Here is a 20,345-nt window from a genome sequence, read left to right as displayed (position 1 = left end):
AGCAGAGGAACTAACAGGGTGCTCAGGCAAAGACAGCCATTCAGCAATTCTGTCCTACAAAGAGCTGCAATAAAGGAGAATGGAGGGTGGCTGGATTACAGGAAACTATGATCCAGCAGCGGGGAGAATTACCCCATCCTTTGCAAATGGGGGTATCCTTTGGCTTTTTTTTTTTTTTAATCAGCCCACTGGCTGATCCAAAGAGAAACAAAAAAAATCCATCTATGGCCAACCCTTAGGCTAGGTGCACACCTATGCTTTTACAGGCATTTGACTTTTATTTCAGCTTGAAGAAGTTTGTGCTTTTTTGCGCAAGTTTTTTTGAACTTGTTCAAGCTTCTTAAAGCTCCTTTGAGCTTTTTTTTTTTCACAAACCCTCCTAGATTGTTTTGTTTATACAGTGGTTAAGAAAATACTAACGCAGAAACAAAAATTTTTGCTAATTTTCGAGCTTCTTTGAGCTCTTTGGGGCACTAGCTCCTCTTAAAGACCCGAGTTTGGTGGTGGGGGTTCTGCCTGTAGGAGTATATGTCTGAAAACGCCTGAAAAAGCCATAGTGTACATGGACACATTGGCTAACATGGAGGGGAGTTTCCAGGCAGAAAAAAATAAGCGCTCAAAAGCCTGTAGGAGATGCTTATTTGAGCTCCTTTAATGTGAAACCTGCATATGGACATAGAAAAAGTTCATTTTAAGCTGATGCAGCAGGATATATTCACCCTTGTTTTAATGCCCACTTTCAAGCAAACCCATTAACAATTTACTAGTGATACCCTGAAATTTCAGCCGCTGAAAATTTTTGGCCGAAAAGAAGGCTATTGGCGTTTTGCCGATAGAAAATAAAGGTGCCGATAATAGCGCCGAAAACGCACAAGATTTTGCCGTGATTTGCAGCTTATGGTGTGTTTTTCATAGGTCATGTGACTCAAAAACGCAACACAGGTGCGTTCTTGCTGCGTTTTCAATGCATTTCAAAGGGGAGGTGCATTTTTTTGAAGACATACATAGAATTTAAAGGGATAAATTTTCTTGCGCTAAAAAATGTGCCGATAATGGCCGACAATTAATTCATATTCATTTAAATTCATGATATTAATTTAAAAAAGTTGAATACAATAAAATAATATATACAAATATATACATTTTTTTAAAAACCATCAATTTCGGTTTCGGCCAAGTGCATCCTGAATTTTCGGTTTGGGCACCACTTCAATTTACCGATCGGGATTGAAGCTCTGTAGGAGGTCTGCCAACAACAGGTTCTTAGGTTGATCCTTATTGTGACATCGTCATGCTTTTTCAGTTTTACGGAGCCCGAGAAGACCCCACCACTAGTCAGCCAGTGGAAAGTGTCCTTGTCACCCAGGCAGAGATGTGGGAACCTAAAGAAGGACCCTCTCTCATTCTGCAGCCTGGAAAAGGGAAGACATTGGATCCAGCAGGTCACATGATCACAGATTCAGGTCTTGGAGTCTGTGTGGACTGGCTTTGGACTTACGTCAGTGGCATTAGCTTCACATCAATTCAAAATAAAAAATCCTGATATCATTGAGATTTCCTTGAGAGGTACATTTGACCTCTTTCTAACCTACATTTGACCTGCTTCAAACAGGTTTTGCATTACCATAGACTTGTAATGGAATGGAAACCCAAATATAAGCTCTTCAATACAAGCCCCCTACACCTACCAATTAGTTAAAGGGGGTGGGAAGGTTCTCTTGCCTATATTTTAGACACTGCGAGTCTTCAGCTGCTAAGCCCCAGGTGATGCTACTTGTGGCCTCATGTTGTTGGTACAGAGTACACAGTACAAAAGCGCCAAATAAAGTGGTAATTACTTTCCTAGATGAACAATATAGTGTCATTCTTCCTCTTCTCAATTCCTCCTCCAGTGACTTTTACCATGCTAATCCCTCCACAAAGGAATATTGTAGGAATTGGGAGATGCCCTTTGCCCTCAACTAATCCTCCAGCAAGCTAGCTGCTAAATTAGCTCTGTTCCAGGTCCCAGTTATTCTCTCTAGCGTTAAGCTGCTCGGACCCTCGCTGCCAGGCTGCCGCATTCTCCTCCACGCAGAACAGATTTAGACAGCAAGCAAAAAGCGCCATCCACTTCATTAATTCCTCATTTTTCAGAGCCAGTGAACTGTTAAGTGTATGACATGCTTTACTTGGAATCAAATTCACATTTACGAGGGCAGACATGATGCAACGGGACAACTATGAGCACCATAACCAGAAGAGGACCTGTTTATTCATTCGCACACCAAGAGTAGGAAGAATTACACTTGTAAAACTGATATACATCAACCACCTAATCTTGGATTGCTGTAGTTTGGCAAGTGAATTCACAGCTGACATATAAAAACACACTCAATGTTTAATGATCGTCAGAAAAAAAATAAATAAATATAAATATATATATATATATATATATATATATATATATATATATATATATATATATATATATTTTGCTACAGTGCTAATGTCAGAACGTTAGCACTGCTCTCTAAAGTATTGAGCACCATCCACTGCAGGAAGAATAGGATCCTGGGACATCATGTGACCGGTCAGAAGACCGTCCCAAAAGAAAAAAAAAGTTATAGAAGTAGATGGTCAATAAACTAGCAAGGGACAAGTGTAATAATATTAGCCACCAAAATAGCTGAAAACGTCTTTTTTATTTTTACTTTCATGCAGCATTGTATATTCAGTGCCACTATTTAGTTCCATAGCTTTCTTTATGAACACATACCGCTGCCCGACACTGTCCATTCTCTTTTTTGAACTACCTGTCCCATAATTATGTGCCCACTTGTGTCCAAGCCAACAAAGGAGTCTCCAACAAAAGTCTCAGGGACACTTGTGAGTAATCTTAAGCAGACCATAGATGATTCGATTTTCTTTCCCTCCACCAATCAATGGATTGATTTGGGTACAACTAGCCTGCCCATAGATGGATCGAATCCTGGCCGGTCCCTGCTGAAATTCGATTCATCTTTGGCCGGCTTTAGCTGACTTCCTAGTTACACCCCCTACATTGATCACTACAAAGACAAGGGGTTGATGTGAGGTGGTTTTTTTTGGGGGGGGGGGGGGGGGGGTGTTCTAGCAAAGCCCAGCATGTGACCAATGGCTGCAAGCAGTGACTGGTGTGTTCTGGAAAGGGGGTGGGGGGTCCCCGTCAGAACACAATATAGCTCAGGCGGAGATTGCTGTACTAACAACACATAGTACAGCAATTTCCTCACGAGCTCCTACAGTGTGTACCAGGCATTAGGTAATAAACACTATACTCGCTTAGATATTGAAAGAAAAACATGTTAGTAAAAATAGTGGAGGTTGTGAATCACATGCAATATAATAATCAATGTGTATGTAGCGCTGCTTTTTTAGTTTGATTTCTTAATATAATCAAAACAATTCTGCAGTATGTTGGCTGACATTATTACCTGTTATCACGTTGATGTCTGGGTACTCGTTCTCACAAAGCTCCACAGCTTTACTATCCCTCTCAAATGCCTCTCTCAGTTCTTTCTTCACCGCTGCTGATCCACAGAGGCGGTATAATCCTACGACCTAGTAAACAAGGAAGATGAACGTATATTGTCATGTCACAAGCTAACCAACAAAGGATTACAATACCGTAAACTCACAAACAATAGTGATTCATATTTACACCCCTCAGTTATCTCTAAACACTGCACTGTGCAGATCTAAAACCTGATTGCTATGGGGTGGACAAACACATGGGGAGTTCAGGAGCTAGTCAGTCCAATCCAGGAGAAGGAGTGAAAACAGCAACTCCAGCTAATCCGAGACATACTCCCACTCAACCGATCCAATGATTTTTTTAATTTTAGTCCTAAAACCCATGACAAACCACCTGCACCACGTTCTCTAGACATTTCCAGTGTTGACCTCTGCAGTCTCCCCCAGACCTCACTGGTTCCTCCTCCTGGCCTTCACAACATTACTAGAGACAGCAATGATGTGGGAGGTCAGCAGCAGGAACCAGGTTGGGCTGTGGGAAAGGTAAGTACGTACACTCTTCTTCATTCCCTTGGCAACCTCAGTATAACAACTGGGGTGCTTTAAGCATCTACTATTGGTTTTATCTTTTCCCCAGGGGGAAGCATGAAATTACAATGTAAAGCCAACTCTCAGCCAATCAGCTTTGTATTCATTGCTACATCGCTTTCTCTGAATGGCTGAGCACCGATCAGTTGGACTATACTGTGCTCCGGGTATGAGAAGGTCTCGGCTTGAACCTGGAACACAGTGCGGTGTGCTATATGTAGCCTCAGTTACATACAATTTATACAGCACATCCAACGGCCTCACACGTTACTGAGGGACATAGTTATATTTGGTCAGCTTGGCCCAAACGAACGATGTAAAGTTTATCAAAAGCTGGAATTCAGCTTTAAAGACAACTGGCCAGGATAGAAATATGGGAGTCAGTCACCAATGGAGGTGCATGCTCCACATCTGTTACCCTTGAGCTAGTCATATGTGTTTAGATCTCTCTCTCATTCAGCCCCAAATGTAGAGCTGTGTTTGGACAGCTTAAGCAAGTTCCTAACCCAGAGTAAACAAGTGCACACTAAAGTTGGTGATACAGTTAGATTTTTCAAACCCTTCAAATGGAAATTCTAAAAAAATTAAAAAAATAAATAAATAAATCGAAATCTCTTCTCAGAACGAGTCAACTAATTTTGCTTGAAAGCCCTCAAAATGTCTTCCAGATCTGCTATTTGAATGGAATCCCAGATGCATTAAACAGGTTCTATTACAATATGTACAATTTTTCACAAATGAAAACCACATTCACAGTTGAAGTTCATTTGTTCAAGAAAAATTTCCCATCTTGTACCTTCGCATGTTCTCGTCACTACGGCCGAAAATGAACATTCATCCCACTAACCATTAGGAAATTGAACGAATGCTCTGAAAAGGAAAATTTTTGAACAGAATTATACTAGCGTATGGCCAGCTTAAGTTTCACAACACATAATATTATATGTGCTTGCTCCATGTCTGCAGCTCAACATGCAGTAATAAAAGTGATTGTAAAGTCTATTTTTTATTTATTTTTTACTTTAAAAATAACAAGCATGTTATACTTACCTGCTCTGTGTAATGGTTTTGCACAGAGCAGCCCAGATCCTCCTCTTCTCGGGTCCCTCTTCAGTGCTCCTGGCCCCTCCCTCCTGTTGAGCGGCCCCACAGCAAGCAGCTTGCTATGGGGTCACCCAAGCTGAGTCACAGCTACCTGTGTCCATTCAGACACGGAGCTGCGGTCCAGCCCCACCCCCTTTCTTTCCTGATTGGCTGGCTGATTTTGATTGACAGCAGCAGGAGCCAATGGATCCGCGCTGCTGTCTCAGCCAATGAGGAGGGGAGTCCCGGGCAGCCGAGACACTCGTGCAACATCGCTGGATCGAGATCGGGCTCAGGTAAGTATTAGGGGGGCTGAGGGGGACTGCTGCACACAGAAGGCTTTTTATCCTAATGCAAAGACTGCATTAAGATAAAAAACCTTCTGCCTTTACAATCACTTTAAGATAGCCTGTATTGAATTGTATTGTAACTGTACTGTCTGCCCTCACGTTGTAAAGTTCTGCGCAAACTGTTTGCACTATATAACTCCTGTATTATAATAATAATAACTACAAATACAAGTCAGAAAAGGCATTTTTTATTTTCTCCTGCAAGTTCCTTAAAGTATTTATAAACTCTTAGATATACCCAGTGAACCTCTAACCTCATGCAGGTCCCATGTCCCCCACTGCCACCAGTTCCAGTGCAGGGGATCGCTGATCCAGAGCTGCTATGGCTCCCCCAAAAACACTGGTCTCCTGTCTCCCTCCTGTGACAACATTGCCCCCAGGGTGGATGATTTTTTTTTTTATTTTTTTTTTTATTTCTTTCAACCTCATTTTAATAAAATGCTTTTGGATTAAAAATCTATCTAAAGATAGTTTTCTATTTAAGATAGATTAAAAATTTAGTTTTTTCAGCATGAAATGGAGCTATGAGGCTGAATATTCTGCAATATTTACATTTTTGGTAAACTAATTCAATGAATCCAAGGTCTGCAAGCTGAGATAACATGCACTGCATCGATACATTCACACAATTTCACAGTAACCATGAGAAAAAACAAAAGTTCGGGAATATTCTTTTATCCCATTATTTTGCAAATCTATGAACACTACAAAACTGTAGGATTGATTCGGTTCTGATATTGCAGTTTTACTAATCTGACAGCTTATTATTTTTAACAGGAAACCTTCATTTTGTTTGCAAATATTAAAGATCCTAACTACCAGCAAGAATGAGTCCTTACATTTAAAGGAGCACCTGTCATTTCAGATCCATCATGGCAGCGCCTGTTAGCGGCATCCACTCACCTGCTGCCGCCACGTCCCTCACCTTGTTGTGTCACTGCCACATCACCAGTCATCCCATTAAAGTGAATGGGACTGTCGGGTCAGAGGAGGAGCCGCTGCGGGACAGAAATGACAGTTGCTCTTTAAAAATTATGATTTAAATCAAGTTGATTTAAATCAATCCTTTTTAATAGTGATTTAAAAAAAAAAAAAAAAAAATCGACTCCACCCCGATTGCCCCTCTTTCTCTCTTTTGGTAGAACCCCACCAGTGACTATCCCATGGGAAGTGGTCACGTCTCACACGCAGCCCCCCAGTGATGGAACCCTCCAAGACGTAGGCAGAAGGAAAGACTCGGGCCGGTGGTGCCGCTAGATCTTGGCCTCAAAAAAGTTTATTTAGCTTTTTATTTTTTTTACTAAAGAGATCGTAAAAGAAAAAAAAAAGAAAAAAAAAGTTTTCCACCAACCCTGCAAGGTACACATTAGCATTATACAACGTTGACCTCACATTTTCCTAACAGCCAATATCCCCTAGAAAATCACCAGGCGACACACAGACGCAATTCTGTAGAAAAGGACACAAGTATTTGAACAGACTTTGAACCCAAACTGAAACCCCCCAGTAACCAGGTAACGCTCTCCGCTCTCCTCCACCCCCCCCCCCACACACACACACACACACACACACACACACACACAAGGCGAGCATCTGCCACCAGCATGTGCAAACATTTGTGTACAAGGACAGACCGCCGTTTACTGGAACACCTGGCAGGTGTTAAATCACAAGACATCAATTTTCAGTTGAGTAAACACGAGGCGGACTGAGCGCTCACTGTTATGATGTAGAGACAAATCCAGGTACACGGGTCATTATGGAAAACACAGGCCTACGCTGCAGAACAAGAGCCCCATTATAAGGGCACAATGTGGAGACATATGCTTCTATGATTACACCATTCACATAGAATGAAAATATTATCTTTGTTCCATAAGCTGACAGATGTTGTTTGATTAACGCCCTGGACTTGGTTATATAAAACCTCATCCTGAAAAACATAAGCGTCTGTTGCGAGTTATCATCCCAATATTTGTATTTGCACAAACAGATGTCCACCAAAATCATGGACTGCTCTCAACATTGGATTGTTTATAAACACTCACAGTTGTTCCAACCGAGACAAAGGCAGCAACAAAAACCTGACAGAGGTCCTATTCATCCACTACTCTATCCATTACTTAAAGTGAATTCCGCTCCAGCATAACTAACTATGCTTAAAAGGGACTTGTAAATCTTTTTTTTTTTTATATAAAAATAACAAACATGCCTATACTTGCCTGCTCTGTAAGAGTGCTTACACACTGAAAGCGCCCGGGTGTCGGCGGTAAAGTGGCACTATTTTTAGCACCGCTTTACCGTCGTTTTAGCGGCGCTATTCAGCCGCTAGCGGGGCGGTTTCAACCACTGCTAGCGGCTGAAAAGGGGTTAAATCCACCCGCAAAACGCCACTGCAGCGGCGCTTTGCCGACGGTATAGCAGCGCTGCCCCATTGTTTTCAATGGGAAGGAGAAGTTGAGGAGCGGTGAGTTTTTGTGACGCCCTGCCAGCGCAGCGCCCCAGTGTGAAAGCACTCGGGCTTTCACACTGGGTTTGCAGCTAAAGGCTTTTTTCAGGCGCTATTTTTAGTGCTGTAAAAAGCGCCTCCAGTGTGAAAGGAGTCTAATGATTTTGCACAGAGCAGCACTGGTATGCATTAAGGTGTAAAACCTCGAGGCTTTACAACCACTTTAAATATATCCCCTCCTGCTACCTATCCTGCCTAACCTATGTAAACGTACCTATTCTCGGACTGCTCTGGTCACATGATCCCCGGTGTCAGTGAGAGGTGGAAAGGAGGGAGCGCTCCACAACAGCTGAGAATTCCAGGAGTGGTGATGCCACCCATAGGTTTCCTTGGCCCAGGCATTGTTGGCACTCCCTCCAGATCAGGTGATGGTAGCAGACTAAAAATAAGTAGGTATCGAAATCTTTTTTACATAGGTTAGGCCAGATAGGTAGGGGGAGGGAAGAGATCTGAAAAGTAGTTAGTGTAAAGGTGGCCATAGATTTTGGAATTGCATTACATACATTTTGTATGGCTGAAATTGCATCACATCGACACCAAAATGGTGCAGGACCCTTTTACATCCAGCACCTGAATTGCACCGCATGGGTGTTTACATCCATGCAATGTGATTCTGGTAAATCGCACTGCGTTTTGCCATCCACTACAGGAAGTCGATAAGATAACATTGAAACCCACAGCAGATCACATGGATGCAATGCGACTGCTTAGAGTGCGAAGCAAGGAAATCTAGTGACTCTTGTGTGTTCCCACATTAGTGTGAACCAAGACCTAAGCTGATCTCTAGGCAGATATAAAAGACACACATTAATACAGCTCTGTAATCATTACCACGGATTTAAAAAGAGGAAATAAACAGAAAAGACCCCTGGCCTGGAAAAAGACTAGGTGAAGGTGTCGGCACCAACAAGGGCGATGCATTTACTTCCGCTTTAAGTGTATTTTTGAAATACAAGCAGTGTAAGCAGCTGAATTTGACCTGGTATCAGCTTTTTTGCAGTCCCTATAAAAGCAGGGCTAAAGTGTAAGAGGAAGAAGCAGCACAAAGAGCCAATCAGTTCACGCACTGACAAGGAGCAGCATGCTGATAGGTGGAGAGTGACAGAGAAATTAGATCCTCACTGTGCTGCTTCTACAGTCACTGTCCAGTACCAGGCTGGGGCGGGTCCAGGATGACCTGGGCTCAGCTGAAGTGGGTTGAATGATGGTGTCTGCCAGAATTAGAACATCTCATTCAAATGTAAAAATAGCATATGCCGAACATCTTTGCAATACATTTCCTGTGCTTTGTTTTTTTAAAAACGCTGCAAATACAGAAAAATACCTGTTGAGCTACAAGAAATCCAGTAAACCCCCAACTTTTGTTTGAACTGCCAACACAATGCCTCCGCTGCACCGAAATCCCAAGCAGCAGAATTTTCAGCCCCAACAAGTTCTCTCTTGGAAAAGAGAACGCTCCTTTCCCCTCCATAGCATACGGACTGGACAGATTTGCTATTATTGCTTTTGATTTCAATGCAGCAGAGTGCACAGGAAGTTAGGAGTCCACTGGATTTCTGGCAGGACAATAGGTCTTTCTCTGTACTTGCAGCAATTTTTCAAAGTATAACACATAGGGAAATGGGTATGCATTACAGAGAAGTATTAAAAACGTTTGTCCTTATCTTGCTCAGACATACACTTTGAAGTGGATCTAGACTGAGAGGTAAATGTGGCCTTAAACCACTTCCCTACAGGGCACTTATACTGTCCAGGTCAATTTTTCAGCTTTTAGCGCTCTCACACTTTGAACGACAATTGCGCGGTCATGCAACACTGTAACAAAATTTTATTTCAAACAAATAGAGCATTCTTTTGGTGGTAATCACCGCTGGGTTTTTTTTTTTTTTTTTTTTTTGTTTAGCAAAAAATAAAAGACCGAAAAAAATAATGAAATAGTTTGTTATAAAATTTTGCAAGCAGGTAATTTTTCTCCTTCACCGATGTGCGCTGATGAGGCTGCACTGATGGGCACTGATAGGCTGCACTGATGGGCCTGCAATAGAAGCCGGTTACCAGCTATCTTCTTTTCTCCTCACGATGATTGCGAGGAGAAAAAAAAAGCCGATAACCGTCTTCAGTTTACTTCTGTGATCAGTTGTCATTGGCTGACAGCTGATCACGTGTTAAAGGGCCACTGTGATTGGCCCCTTACCCTGTTCTGTGATCAGCCGAGTCTGACGATCACAGAGCGGGGCGTGTGAGCAGCGTGATCATGGGAGGACATCTTCCCGGTACTGGAAGCCCCCGCTGTAGCCGTCTTTCGGCTATAGTGCCGGTGGAAAGTGGTTAACTGCTTAGGGACCGCCCCACATACATTTACTGTGGCAGGGCGGCCACTCTGCGCCAGATCGTGTACCCACTCATCACATGCCTTGTCGAAGGGGTCCTGCCTGGCTCAGAAACATTGCACTTGTCTTTGTGATGTGATCTTCCTGCAATAAAAACCTTTGGACAGTAACTGAAGATTCCTGGGGTGCTGGCGAATATGTACATTGTACCTAGTATGTGATCTGGCACTTCCGGCTCTAGGGCGCACGCACCGCCAGCAACCTGCTCCCGCTGTGATTGGACACAGTAGGAGCCAATCAGCGGGTCCTGCGGACTCGATGCCCGCCAGGACCCGACGATCGCTTGGGACATAAGCAGAACGGCAGTCTGCCTATGTAAACAAGGCAGATTGTTGTTCTGTCAGCGGGGAAGGCTTTGATCCTGTGTTGTCTGCAAAGCAGGAACACAGATCTTCCTCTAGTCAAAGCACCTCCCCCACAGTAAGCACAACCTAGGCACACCGTTAACCACACTTTTTCTAGCACTGATCACAGTATTAGGGTCACTGGTCCCAAAAAAAAAAAAAAAAAAAAAGTCAAAAGTATAAGTTAGGTACCCGATTTATCCGATGCAATATCGGAGTCTCGCTATAAGTTGCTGATCGCCGCCATTACTAGGGGAAAAAAAAATATCCCATAGTTTGTAGACGCTATTACCTTTTGTGCAAACCAATCATAATACACTTATTAGGATTTTTTTTAACAAATATGTATCAGAATACATATTGGCCTAAATTGATGTAAAACTTTGATTTTCTACATTTTTTTTATTGGGTATGTTCTATAGCAGAAAGTAAAAAATGTTTTTTTTCAAAATTTTTTTTTATCTATAGCGCAAAAAATAAATAAAAAATAAAAAAAGCAGAGGTGATCAAATACAACCAAAAGAAATCTCTATTTGTGGAGGAAAAAATAAAATAATAAAAAAAAAAAAAAGACAAAAATTTTATTCGGGTACAGCATCGCATGACTGCGCAATTGTCAGTTAAAGTAACGCAGTGCAGTGTCGCAAAAAATGGTCTGGTTAATGAAGGGGGTAAAACCTTCTGGAAATCAAGTGATTAAACCTTGCAAGAAAAGTCGCCAGTAAATGATATAAAAGCAAACAGGCATTTGGCAGTTATTCTTTTTGTCCAGGCCACTTTTTCATCCATCGCACTGTGTCTCTATGGATCAGCTCTTCCTGTTCCAACCCACCGCCGCTGAGGACGCCAGAAATGTGATCAGTAAATTAGAAGCACAAGCGGGCAGAGTATGCCGATCAAATGACTTCTGTGATGCTTGAAGAATGGAGTCTAAGAACTGTTATATGTAGGTCAGTGCTCTGCTGCCTGTAATCAGGAGTTACTGTATATTGTAAAGGTATATTCTTTTTAATGATTTGCATTATCAGGCTTAGTTAAACCTTGATTATATATCCCTGTTAGATAGTCAAACTTTAGATTTTATGCACAAGCACTTCAATACCAGGCACTTTTACCCCCTTCCTGCCCAGGCCAATTTTCAGCTTTCAGTGCTATCACACTTTAAATGACAATTGCTTGGTCGTGCAACACTGTACCCATATGAAATTTTTATCATTTTTTTCACAAAAAATAGATCTCTCTTTTGGTGGTATTTATTCATCACTGGGTTTTTTTTCTAAACAAAAAGACTGAAAATGTTGAAGAAAAAAAAACATGGTTTTTCTTTGTTTCCATTATAACATTTTATACTCTTTTTCTTCATAAACTTAGGCCAAAATGTATTCTGCAAAAAAAATTTTGGTGAAAATAACCCAAATCAGTGTATATTATTTAGTCTGCAAAAAAGTAATAGAGTCCAAAAACTATGGTATATTTCGGAAAAATCGATCAATCCTGATGTACTGACAGCATATCTCATTTCTTGAGGCCCAAAAATACCAAGACAATACAAATATCCCCCAAGCTGACCCTTTTTTGGAAAGTAGAAAGTCCAAGGTATTTGGCGAGTTTGACGTAAATTTCTTCACAATTTTTTTCAAAAATGAAGAAATTCAAAACAAAAAATGTTTTCACAATTTTTTTTTTTTTTTTTTTTTTTTTACATAGGGTCACCAGAGCGGTACACCGTCATCATATAAAAAAACGGGTGTGGCGGTGATCAGGGTCAGTGACTGGTGACAGTATGTAAACACTATGATTTTTTCTATCAGTGAATTTCACTGGTATAAGTAACCATTTTTACTGAATGAAACTGATTTATCCAGTGTGTTTTGTTGTGATTGGCCACATCTAAATCACATGGTACAAAATGGGCTGCGATTGGCCTTGTCTGTTCCATGTGATCACTGTGACCAATAATTCGGCTCCTGCTGCTATCAATCTGCACTGTGAGGAGGGAGAAAGCGGAGAGAGCCGCTGCTCTCCTGCACAGCGCTGGATCGACATCTGGCTCAGGTAGGTATAAGAGGGGTGATGGGGGGGGGGGGGGATCCTGGACACAGAAGGTAAAAAGCCTTAAGGCTTTAGAGCCACTTTAAACACAACAACTGGCATAGATGTCATCTAAGTACCTAAAGAACAGGTGTGCTTCTGACATGCATAGTAACCAAATAGAGTCCACAATTCTTGCTGCATGTTAGATCATCATTTGCAACATTAAAAAAATTAGTAAACAGTGTTATAAGAGACAAGAACAGTCCTTTCATTAGAAAGTAAGCCAAGTGAAATAAACTCCCTTTACCTGACAACCTCTTTTTTCAATCTCCATAATACACTTCTCCATGAGAAGCGGGACCATCGATCCCGTGTTCTCCTTTTCGACAACATGTCGAGCATCTACCCCGAATACCACAGGGTCACGGTCCACACCAAGGCGGTCTGAAGAGTTCTGCCACTGCTCCATGAGAGTCAGTTTCACGTAGATCAAACCACGGGGTTCCAACTTAACTGCCAGCTGGTGGGTTTTGGTCACCCTAAAAAGTGCCGGCAGGACCACAGTGCCATGACAACAGACTCTGTTCCTCTTTGGGGTTGGGTCCCAACTAAACACAACCAGTTTTAAGTGCTGGGCATTTTCAAGTTCAATATTGAAGGTGTGATCCATGTCTAGGAATGACGTCCTACAAGTCAGAAGAGCCGTTCTGGCTTTGTTGACAGAGTCGACTTGGATAGCACAAAACACATCCTTAGAGTCTATCTTAGGAGGCTTTAAATCCTCTGCACCATAAAAGTGAAGGCTCATCAGCCCTGAAACATACTGGAAGCACTTGGGTTGATCAGAAAAGCTATAGTGCCTGAAGGCATCGATGTCAAAGTCCGACTTTGCATTATTACAAGGAAGTGACTCTTTTCCCTTTGTAGACCTGTTCTCCCCACCATGTTTGCCCGATTTGGTTATCAGCTCAGGGGAGTCTCCATCACTGAGATAGCCCCCTTTGCTGGAAGATTTGGAAGTGCCTGAACTTTTTTTCTTGTAGCTCTGTTGGGAAGACACGCTGCTATCAAGGTGGTATCGGCTGATGACGTTCCTACTGGCGGCAGAGGCTGCCGTCCCAGCAGACGACAAAGATGGTGTGCGTCTTACATCCTGACAGTTTCCTTTGGAAGTGGAAAACAACTGGTCAGAGTTACTGTGGCTCGATGTCCCTTTGATACTCAACTTTCTGCTGAGTTCCGGTAACTTTTTCATCTTCATAGACAGTTTACGAACAGTCCGTGGGGATTTAATTTTATCTGGGAGGGACCAGTTAATGCTTGCTCCTTTCTTTGATGGGTTGGGGCTACAAGGTGGAGAGAAATCAGCTGGGGCAGGTGAACTGACCTTTTGACTACTGTGGGGACTTGGACCTTGAAGAAAACAGAAAGAAATTAGCTCTTCCACACGATCAACACATCACTATACAAGTAGTGGCATTTCATAAATATCTACTTTTCCAAAGCAAAAAACAAAACATATATTCTTCTCTTACAAAGCTGATGATGGGACAGTGTTCAACATACTTTAGTTAATAAGGCCTTGAGGTGATTGCCAACGATCACCTTGTAAAACAATCCATTCAGTGTAAAATAGAAATGAAAGGCAAAAAACATTTGTGTATAGATATAAAAAAACAAAAAAAAAAAAAAAAAAAAAAAAAAAAAAAAACACAAACACACATTATAAATACCTTTTTTCCCCTTTTTTTTTATAAGTGATCACATTTCCACTGTTCTCAGCTGCATAAGAGCTGGGGGAGGAGAAGCAGCAGCACACTGAGCTTGCCAGTAAATGGCTGTGGGGTGGGGGGTGGGGGGGCAGGCGTATCAGGACAGGTCTAATCATTGGAGGAGAGTACACTGAGTTCCCATCATAGCTAGACAACTGACCATGGTGTGCTCTTCTGCTTAGTGTGGTCAGTTTTTAATAGGAAAGCAAGGGGACTGGCAGGAACATCAGGGATTTCACACAAAAGAAGCAATACAAAGAACATATGTTCTCATACAAGTATATGGTAAAGCAGGCACATATCAGGAGTATGAAGTGTTGGGGTAGCAAATGCTTTAAGCCTAGTACACACGATCAGACAATACCTTTTTTGAAGCGATCGTACGATAATCCGATCGTTAGTACACAGCTTTCGTGAACCGATCACCACAAGTCGTGCTAAATTATCCGATGGGACAAGCACAAAAACGTTTCTGGTACGATACTAGATCATAGTATTTTCGTTTAATCCGAATATTCAATAGAAATACAATACATAACATAACTTGCAAATTTTTTTTCTCTGTCATTACGAGAATATTCATAACTTTAGTAACCTCTTTATTTTCGATATAGAGACTAGCATGCAAAAAAAAAAAAAAAGAAGAAAGAAGGACGTTCATTCGTCCAATAATCTCATGGCGTGTACCAGGCTTTAGTGTGGATGGAGGAATCAAGCGATTTCTTTTGTTAAAGCCCAGTGGACTCTATGTCTAGCCTTAATTAGCTCTCCTACATTTTAACCTAATCATTAGATTTTCCCTTCACAGAACATATCTCACTTAGCCTACAGCCAATATTTACTTCCTGCTGATCAAGTGACGCAATAGAAGAACTATCTTCATTCCTGTCACCACTGATATCAGCTAACCCGCAGACAATGCAGACAACACAGACAGATGTGCGGGGCAGACAGAAAACACCATAACTGCTCAACCTCACAAATCATAGGCCTTATCAGGACCGACAAAGCGGAGGGCAACACATTCTACTTGGGAAGGTCAGAGCAGAAATATGGCCCACTGTGTACAAAAGATGTAGAGATAGTCATTGCATACCAGGGTGTTGCCTACCAAGGTAAAAGGAGGTAACCTTGCAAAATACATCAGACAAGGAAGCATAAGCTTGGGCACACACCGTCTGAAAATCAGCCCATTCAGATGATTTCAGTCAGTGTGTACAGCAGTCTGTCCAAAAAAAAGCCAGTCTAATGACCAGCTTTTGTGGAGCCAGCGCTGATCAGTGTATTCTAGCCACAAGGGAGTCCCCCTGTCAGAATACAACAGCACAGCACAGCGGGAAACATCGCTGCACCAATATTACTTGTATTGATACAGCAATCTGTCAGTTTTCTTTTTGTTCAACCCGCTTGGTTGAACAAAAGAAAACTTGAAGTGTGTACTGGGCTTAAAGGGGTTGTAAAAGGTAAAAAAAAAAATAAAAAAAACAAACATGTCTATACTTCTCTACTCTGCACAGAGCGGCCGGGAACCTCCTCTTTTCGGGGTCCCCCACCGGCCCTCCTGGCCCCTCCCCTCTGCCCAGTGCCCCCACTTCTCATAGGGGGCACTCGTGTGCGCTCGCACCGGAGTCCCTCTGCTGCGTCCATTCACACAAAGAGACTCGGCCCTGCCCCCCACTCCCTTGTCACTGGCTTTGATTGACAACACAGGGAGCCGATGGCTCCTGGTGCCCCATCAAAGCCAGCGAGGCGCGGAAGTGAAGGGAGAAACGATCTGCTGACGTGATGCCACCCTCAATAAACCAAAGTCAGCCCCTGGCTCGTGGAGCACTAGATCACTCATCTCCACTCAAACTTGGAATGTCAGCTCTGAGTATAGCTTGCTATGGGGGTGGGGGGGGGGGGGTCGGTTGTGCCTGTTATCCTATGGACTTCCTTACAGAGGGCTGACTCCCCGGACACATGAGATCATGCAGCCTTGGCACTTGGCATGTGAGGAAAAGTAGCTTCTTTGTTGAAACAAATTTTGCTAAATCTCTCAAACCAATTAATGTACTAGTCCCAAAGACAGCTTTTCACTAAGCATTTATCATCTAAAATAGTCAGGCCTTTGCACCTTTGCTTCTGTGTACCGTCACTCCTGAACGTAAACATATCCTCCCCTGCCAGATTTGAATTAATGAAAAAAAAATGTAATAACCATGATACAGCATCAGCTTCTATTGAGCCCTATGTAAGCTGTAGCTCTGCTAGACAACACAATGGGGTTGATTTACTAGAAAACTGGAGAGTGCAAAATTTGGAGCAGCTGTTCACAGCTTCTAACTTCAGCTTGTTCAATTAAAGCGGAGTTCCACCTGAATTTACATTAATGGCTGCAATGCTTGAAGATCACATCCCCATTCATTTTTGGATAGTTTTTTTTTTTTTATCTTCTACCCTTTGTTGAAGGTAAACGCTGCACTTCTGTCCATCTAAGCCGCGGTGAGGTACGTCATTTCCTTTTTCCCCATTGGCTCCTGGGGTAACAGGGTCATCAATCCCAAGAGTCAATGAGCATCCTCCGCGATTCGTTTCCAACTGCACAAGTGCGAGATCGGGGAGGTGCATGCTGGGTAGCAAGCTGCAACTAATCCCGGAAGAGAGTCCCAGCGGGCTTCAGATGCCCACAATCAGGATGGCTGCTTGCTGGATCAGGAGTTCCAAGTAAGTCCTAAGATGTGTACAAATAACTTAACATTTTATAATACAAAGCACATGCCATCTTTAAAGGTATAAGCGACCACTGTGACGAGGGTTATTTAAAAATTGGCCGGAACGCTGCTTTAAGCTTTGACAAAAAAAAAACCTGGAAGCTGCTTGGTTTCTATACAGAGCTGCACCAGATTTTGCACTTTTAGTAAATCAACCCCAGTATACTGGGGGGCACAATCACACAGTTTTTCACTATGTTACATTCAGGGATCTGTGCTAGATGTTCTTCAATTGCAAGTAAAGGGGCTACTTAATTCAAATCTGTAAATCAGCAGGCCTTTTTATTAATTAGTTCTTTAGAAGAAGCTTGCCGACTCCCACAGCCGATTGCCCGCCTCCCGATTTTTTTCTATTAATTTGTGTACCCCAGACCTGAGAACACATTTTTCGGAAGGTCCTCCTTAAGGTCAGCTTATGGTATTTTAATAAAAGATAACTTGAATTTCTTGATACTGTGTTCTTCTATGGAGTTGTGCTGACTTGCTACTAGTGAATGAGAGGGTCTTTTGTCCCTCTCTGGTAAACAGCCCATGTGGGGCGTTGCAGAGCCGCACAGCTCTCCCTCCACAAACACTTCTTGTGCAGACAGCAAACCTTCTCCTGAACTTCTTTAACTTTCTGTATATTTTAATGCTTTAGGTAAGCCTGTCATTAATAGGCCTATCAAAGCACCAACACCAATCTAAAGATTAGAAGAAATCGAAAAAAACTTTCACCAGGAGAAAAAAACAAAACAAAAACACAGTAACAAAACAAAGTGTACAACTGCTGCGAGTAAGCACCGACAGGCAACAAAACATACTGCCGGCTCTCCAAACTGCCTACACAAATGATTCTTGAAAGTTGCATAGAAGCATAAACACGGCCCACCCAGCATCCCACAGCGTGTCTAGCCTGGCCACTGATGAATGGGATGGCATTAGGGGATGTGTACCTATACATCAGCTTGCAGAGAGCCAAACTGACACATCATAGTGTATGCACTTGTAGGTCATTATCTTATCAAGGCCATCCACAACATCGCCCCCAGCTACATCACCAACCTCATCTGCAAATCGTCCCCTCCGCTCCTCCCAGGACCTCCTGCTCTCCAGCTCCCTTGTTACCTCCTCTCATGCTCATCTTCAGGACTTCTCCAGAGCCTCTCCCATCCCCTGGAATTCCCTGCCCCGGTATATCTGATCAGCCCCTAACCTGTCCACCTTTAGGAGATCCCTGAAAACTCACTTATTCAGGGAAACCTATCCGACACCCACCTAACAACCCCATCAAATCATTCCCTGCATCTATTACCTTTTGTACCACCACCCCCTCCCTTTAGAATGTAAGCTCTATGAGCAGGGTCCCCCTGTCTCTTCTGTATTGTACTGTAATTGTGCTGCCCCCCCCCTTTACATTGTAAAGCGCTATGTAAACTGTTGGCGCTATATAAATCGATAATAATAATCTTATAATCTTATTATTTTATGCTATTGCACTAACAGCACATCTGGATTGCAGCTGGTCCTTCCCTGATCTCTAGTGTTTACATCCTTCCTTGACTGGGCAAAAACCTCAGCGACACTTTTATTCCAAGAATAAACCAAGACCTCGCCATCATAATGTTTGCAGTTTTTTAAATTAAAGTGGAACTTCCTCCAAAAAGGGTAAAGTTCCGCTTGCCTGCCTCCCCCCATCCTTTAGGTCTTGGCGCCTTATTTTTAATTTTTTTTTTGGAGGGGGGGTGCCTGGTTGTTACTGGCTCTTACTTCTACTTAGGTTGTGGAAGTTCGGCCCTCCCCTGCAGCCTTTAGGGACATGTGACAGGTCCCCAAAAGCTGCGGAGCCATTCACAAAACACGGCGTGGTTTGTGCAAAGCCAGCTGTGAAGTCACAAGGTGTCACAGCCGGCTTCCCAAAGTATGTTGCTGTCTGGACCCGAAGACACCTGAAGAGCTGGCTCGGGTGATGACGGCGCTGGATCCCTGGACAGGTAAGTGTCCTATTGTAAAACGTCAGCAGCTACAGTATTTGTAGCTGCTGAGTTTTATTTTTTTTCTCTTTAAGGAGAAGAGCCACTTTAACAACACATCCTTAGCAATTGTTAGTTTTGGATTGTCAAAGAGAAAATAGAATAATCCACAATTCAATTTTTGAATATTTGCACCTCCCCCCCGATCCTTTAGGCTGATGTCAGATGGGGGACTCTGCCATTAGCGACAAATCACCAGCTTCAAAGTGTCTTCCACTTACCTCTATGGAATTGCTCACCCCAAACCCTACTGAATCTCGATCGCTATTAATGGGAGCAACATCTTACTGCCTCAGCTAGTTAGCTGTTAACTTAGTAAAGAAGCGATTCCTTAGGGAAAGAAAGGCAGCTTTTTAATGATCCTTCCACTGGCCCTTTGTCTCCAGGTACAATATCACCCATCTGATATCAGCCTTATGGAAGCACATAAAATCACCAAGAATGGTGTCAAACAGAATGCAAAAGAAAATTCAAAACACTGCTGGAAGGAGGTAGGAGGGCTCTTCGTGGTTATAAAAACGAGGACTGTTTGGTTTGTGAATAAACCTCCAGAATCTACACATACATGACAGCACACAGACAAGCAGCAAGCCCAGGTTAACCCCTTAATATCAGGAAAATCTGCAGCAATGTTTCCAGAAAAATATATCAAAACTGTGGGCTTATGTATGTGGCTTTTCAGAAAAAAAATGTTATTTGCCTACAGCATTTAGATTGCAGAATTTAGAGCAGGTTGGAAAATTAAACCTACTTGATTGTCATGAATACAAAAAGGTACTTTTAATGATGCATGAAGCCAACTGTGATTTAATGTGAACCCTTCATTTACAAAATTATTCAGAAACGCCACATTCATGGCCAGAGTGGCACATGTCTCTACCATGTCCAGGGCTGGAGACTTTCCAGAAGCCAAGAAGCCTCATCACCTCCCCGGAGAGGTATCCCTCTCAACAGTTTTAAACTTAGGAAGGCTGGTAACCAATGACTCTGGGACTGGTACATAGACAGTTTATTG

General features: G+C 42.5%; 1 protein-coding gene across 1 annotated transcript in view; it reads right to left on the bottom strand.

Annotated features, from left to right (window-relative positions):
- The window catches only part of SYDE2 (synapse defective Rho GTPase homolog 2), an 87,257-nt gene that overhangs the window by 28,479 nt on the left and 38,433 nt on the right, over window positions 1–20,345 (bottom strand). The window contains exons 4-5 of the mRNA XM_073593615.1: window positions 13,101–14,206; window positions 3,456–3,582 (exon numbers count right to left, since the gene is read on the bottom strand). Of these exons, the coding sequence (XP_073449716.1) occupies window positions 3,456–3,582; window positions 13,101–14,206 (1,233 nt within the window). The remainder of the gene's footprint in view (window positions 1–3,455; window positions 3,583–13,100; window positions 14,207–20,345) is intronic.

The sequence above is a fragment of the Aquarana catesbeiana genome, linkage group LG07 (assembly GCF_042186555.1).
Source record: "Aquarana catesbeiana isolate 2022-GZ linkage group LG07, ASM4218655v1, whole genome shotgun sequence".
Lineage (NCBI taxonomy): Eukaryota > Metazoa > Chordata > Amphibia > Anura > Ranidae > Aquarana > Aquarana catesbeiana.
The sequence above is the reverse complement of the archived record's forward strand: the minus strand, read 5'-3'. Positions and strand labels throughout refer to the sequence as shown.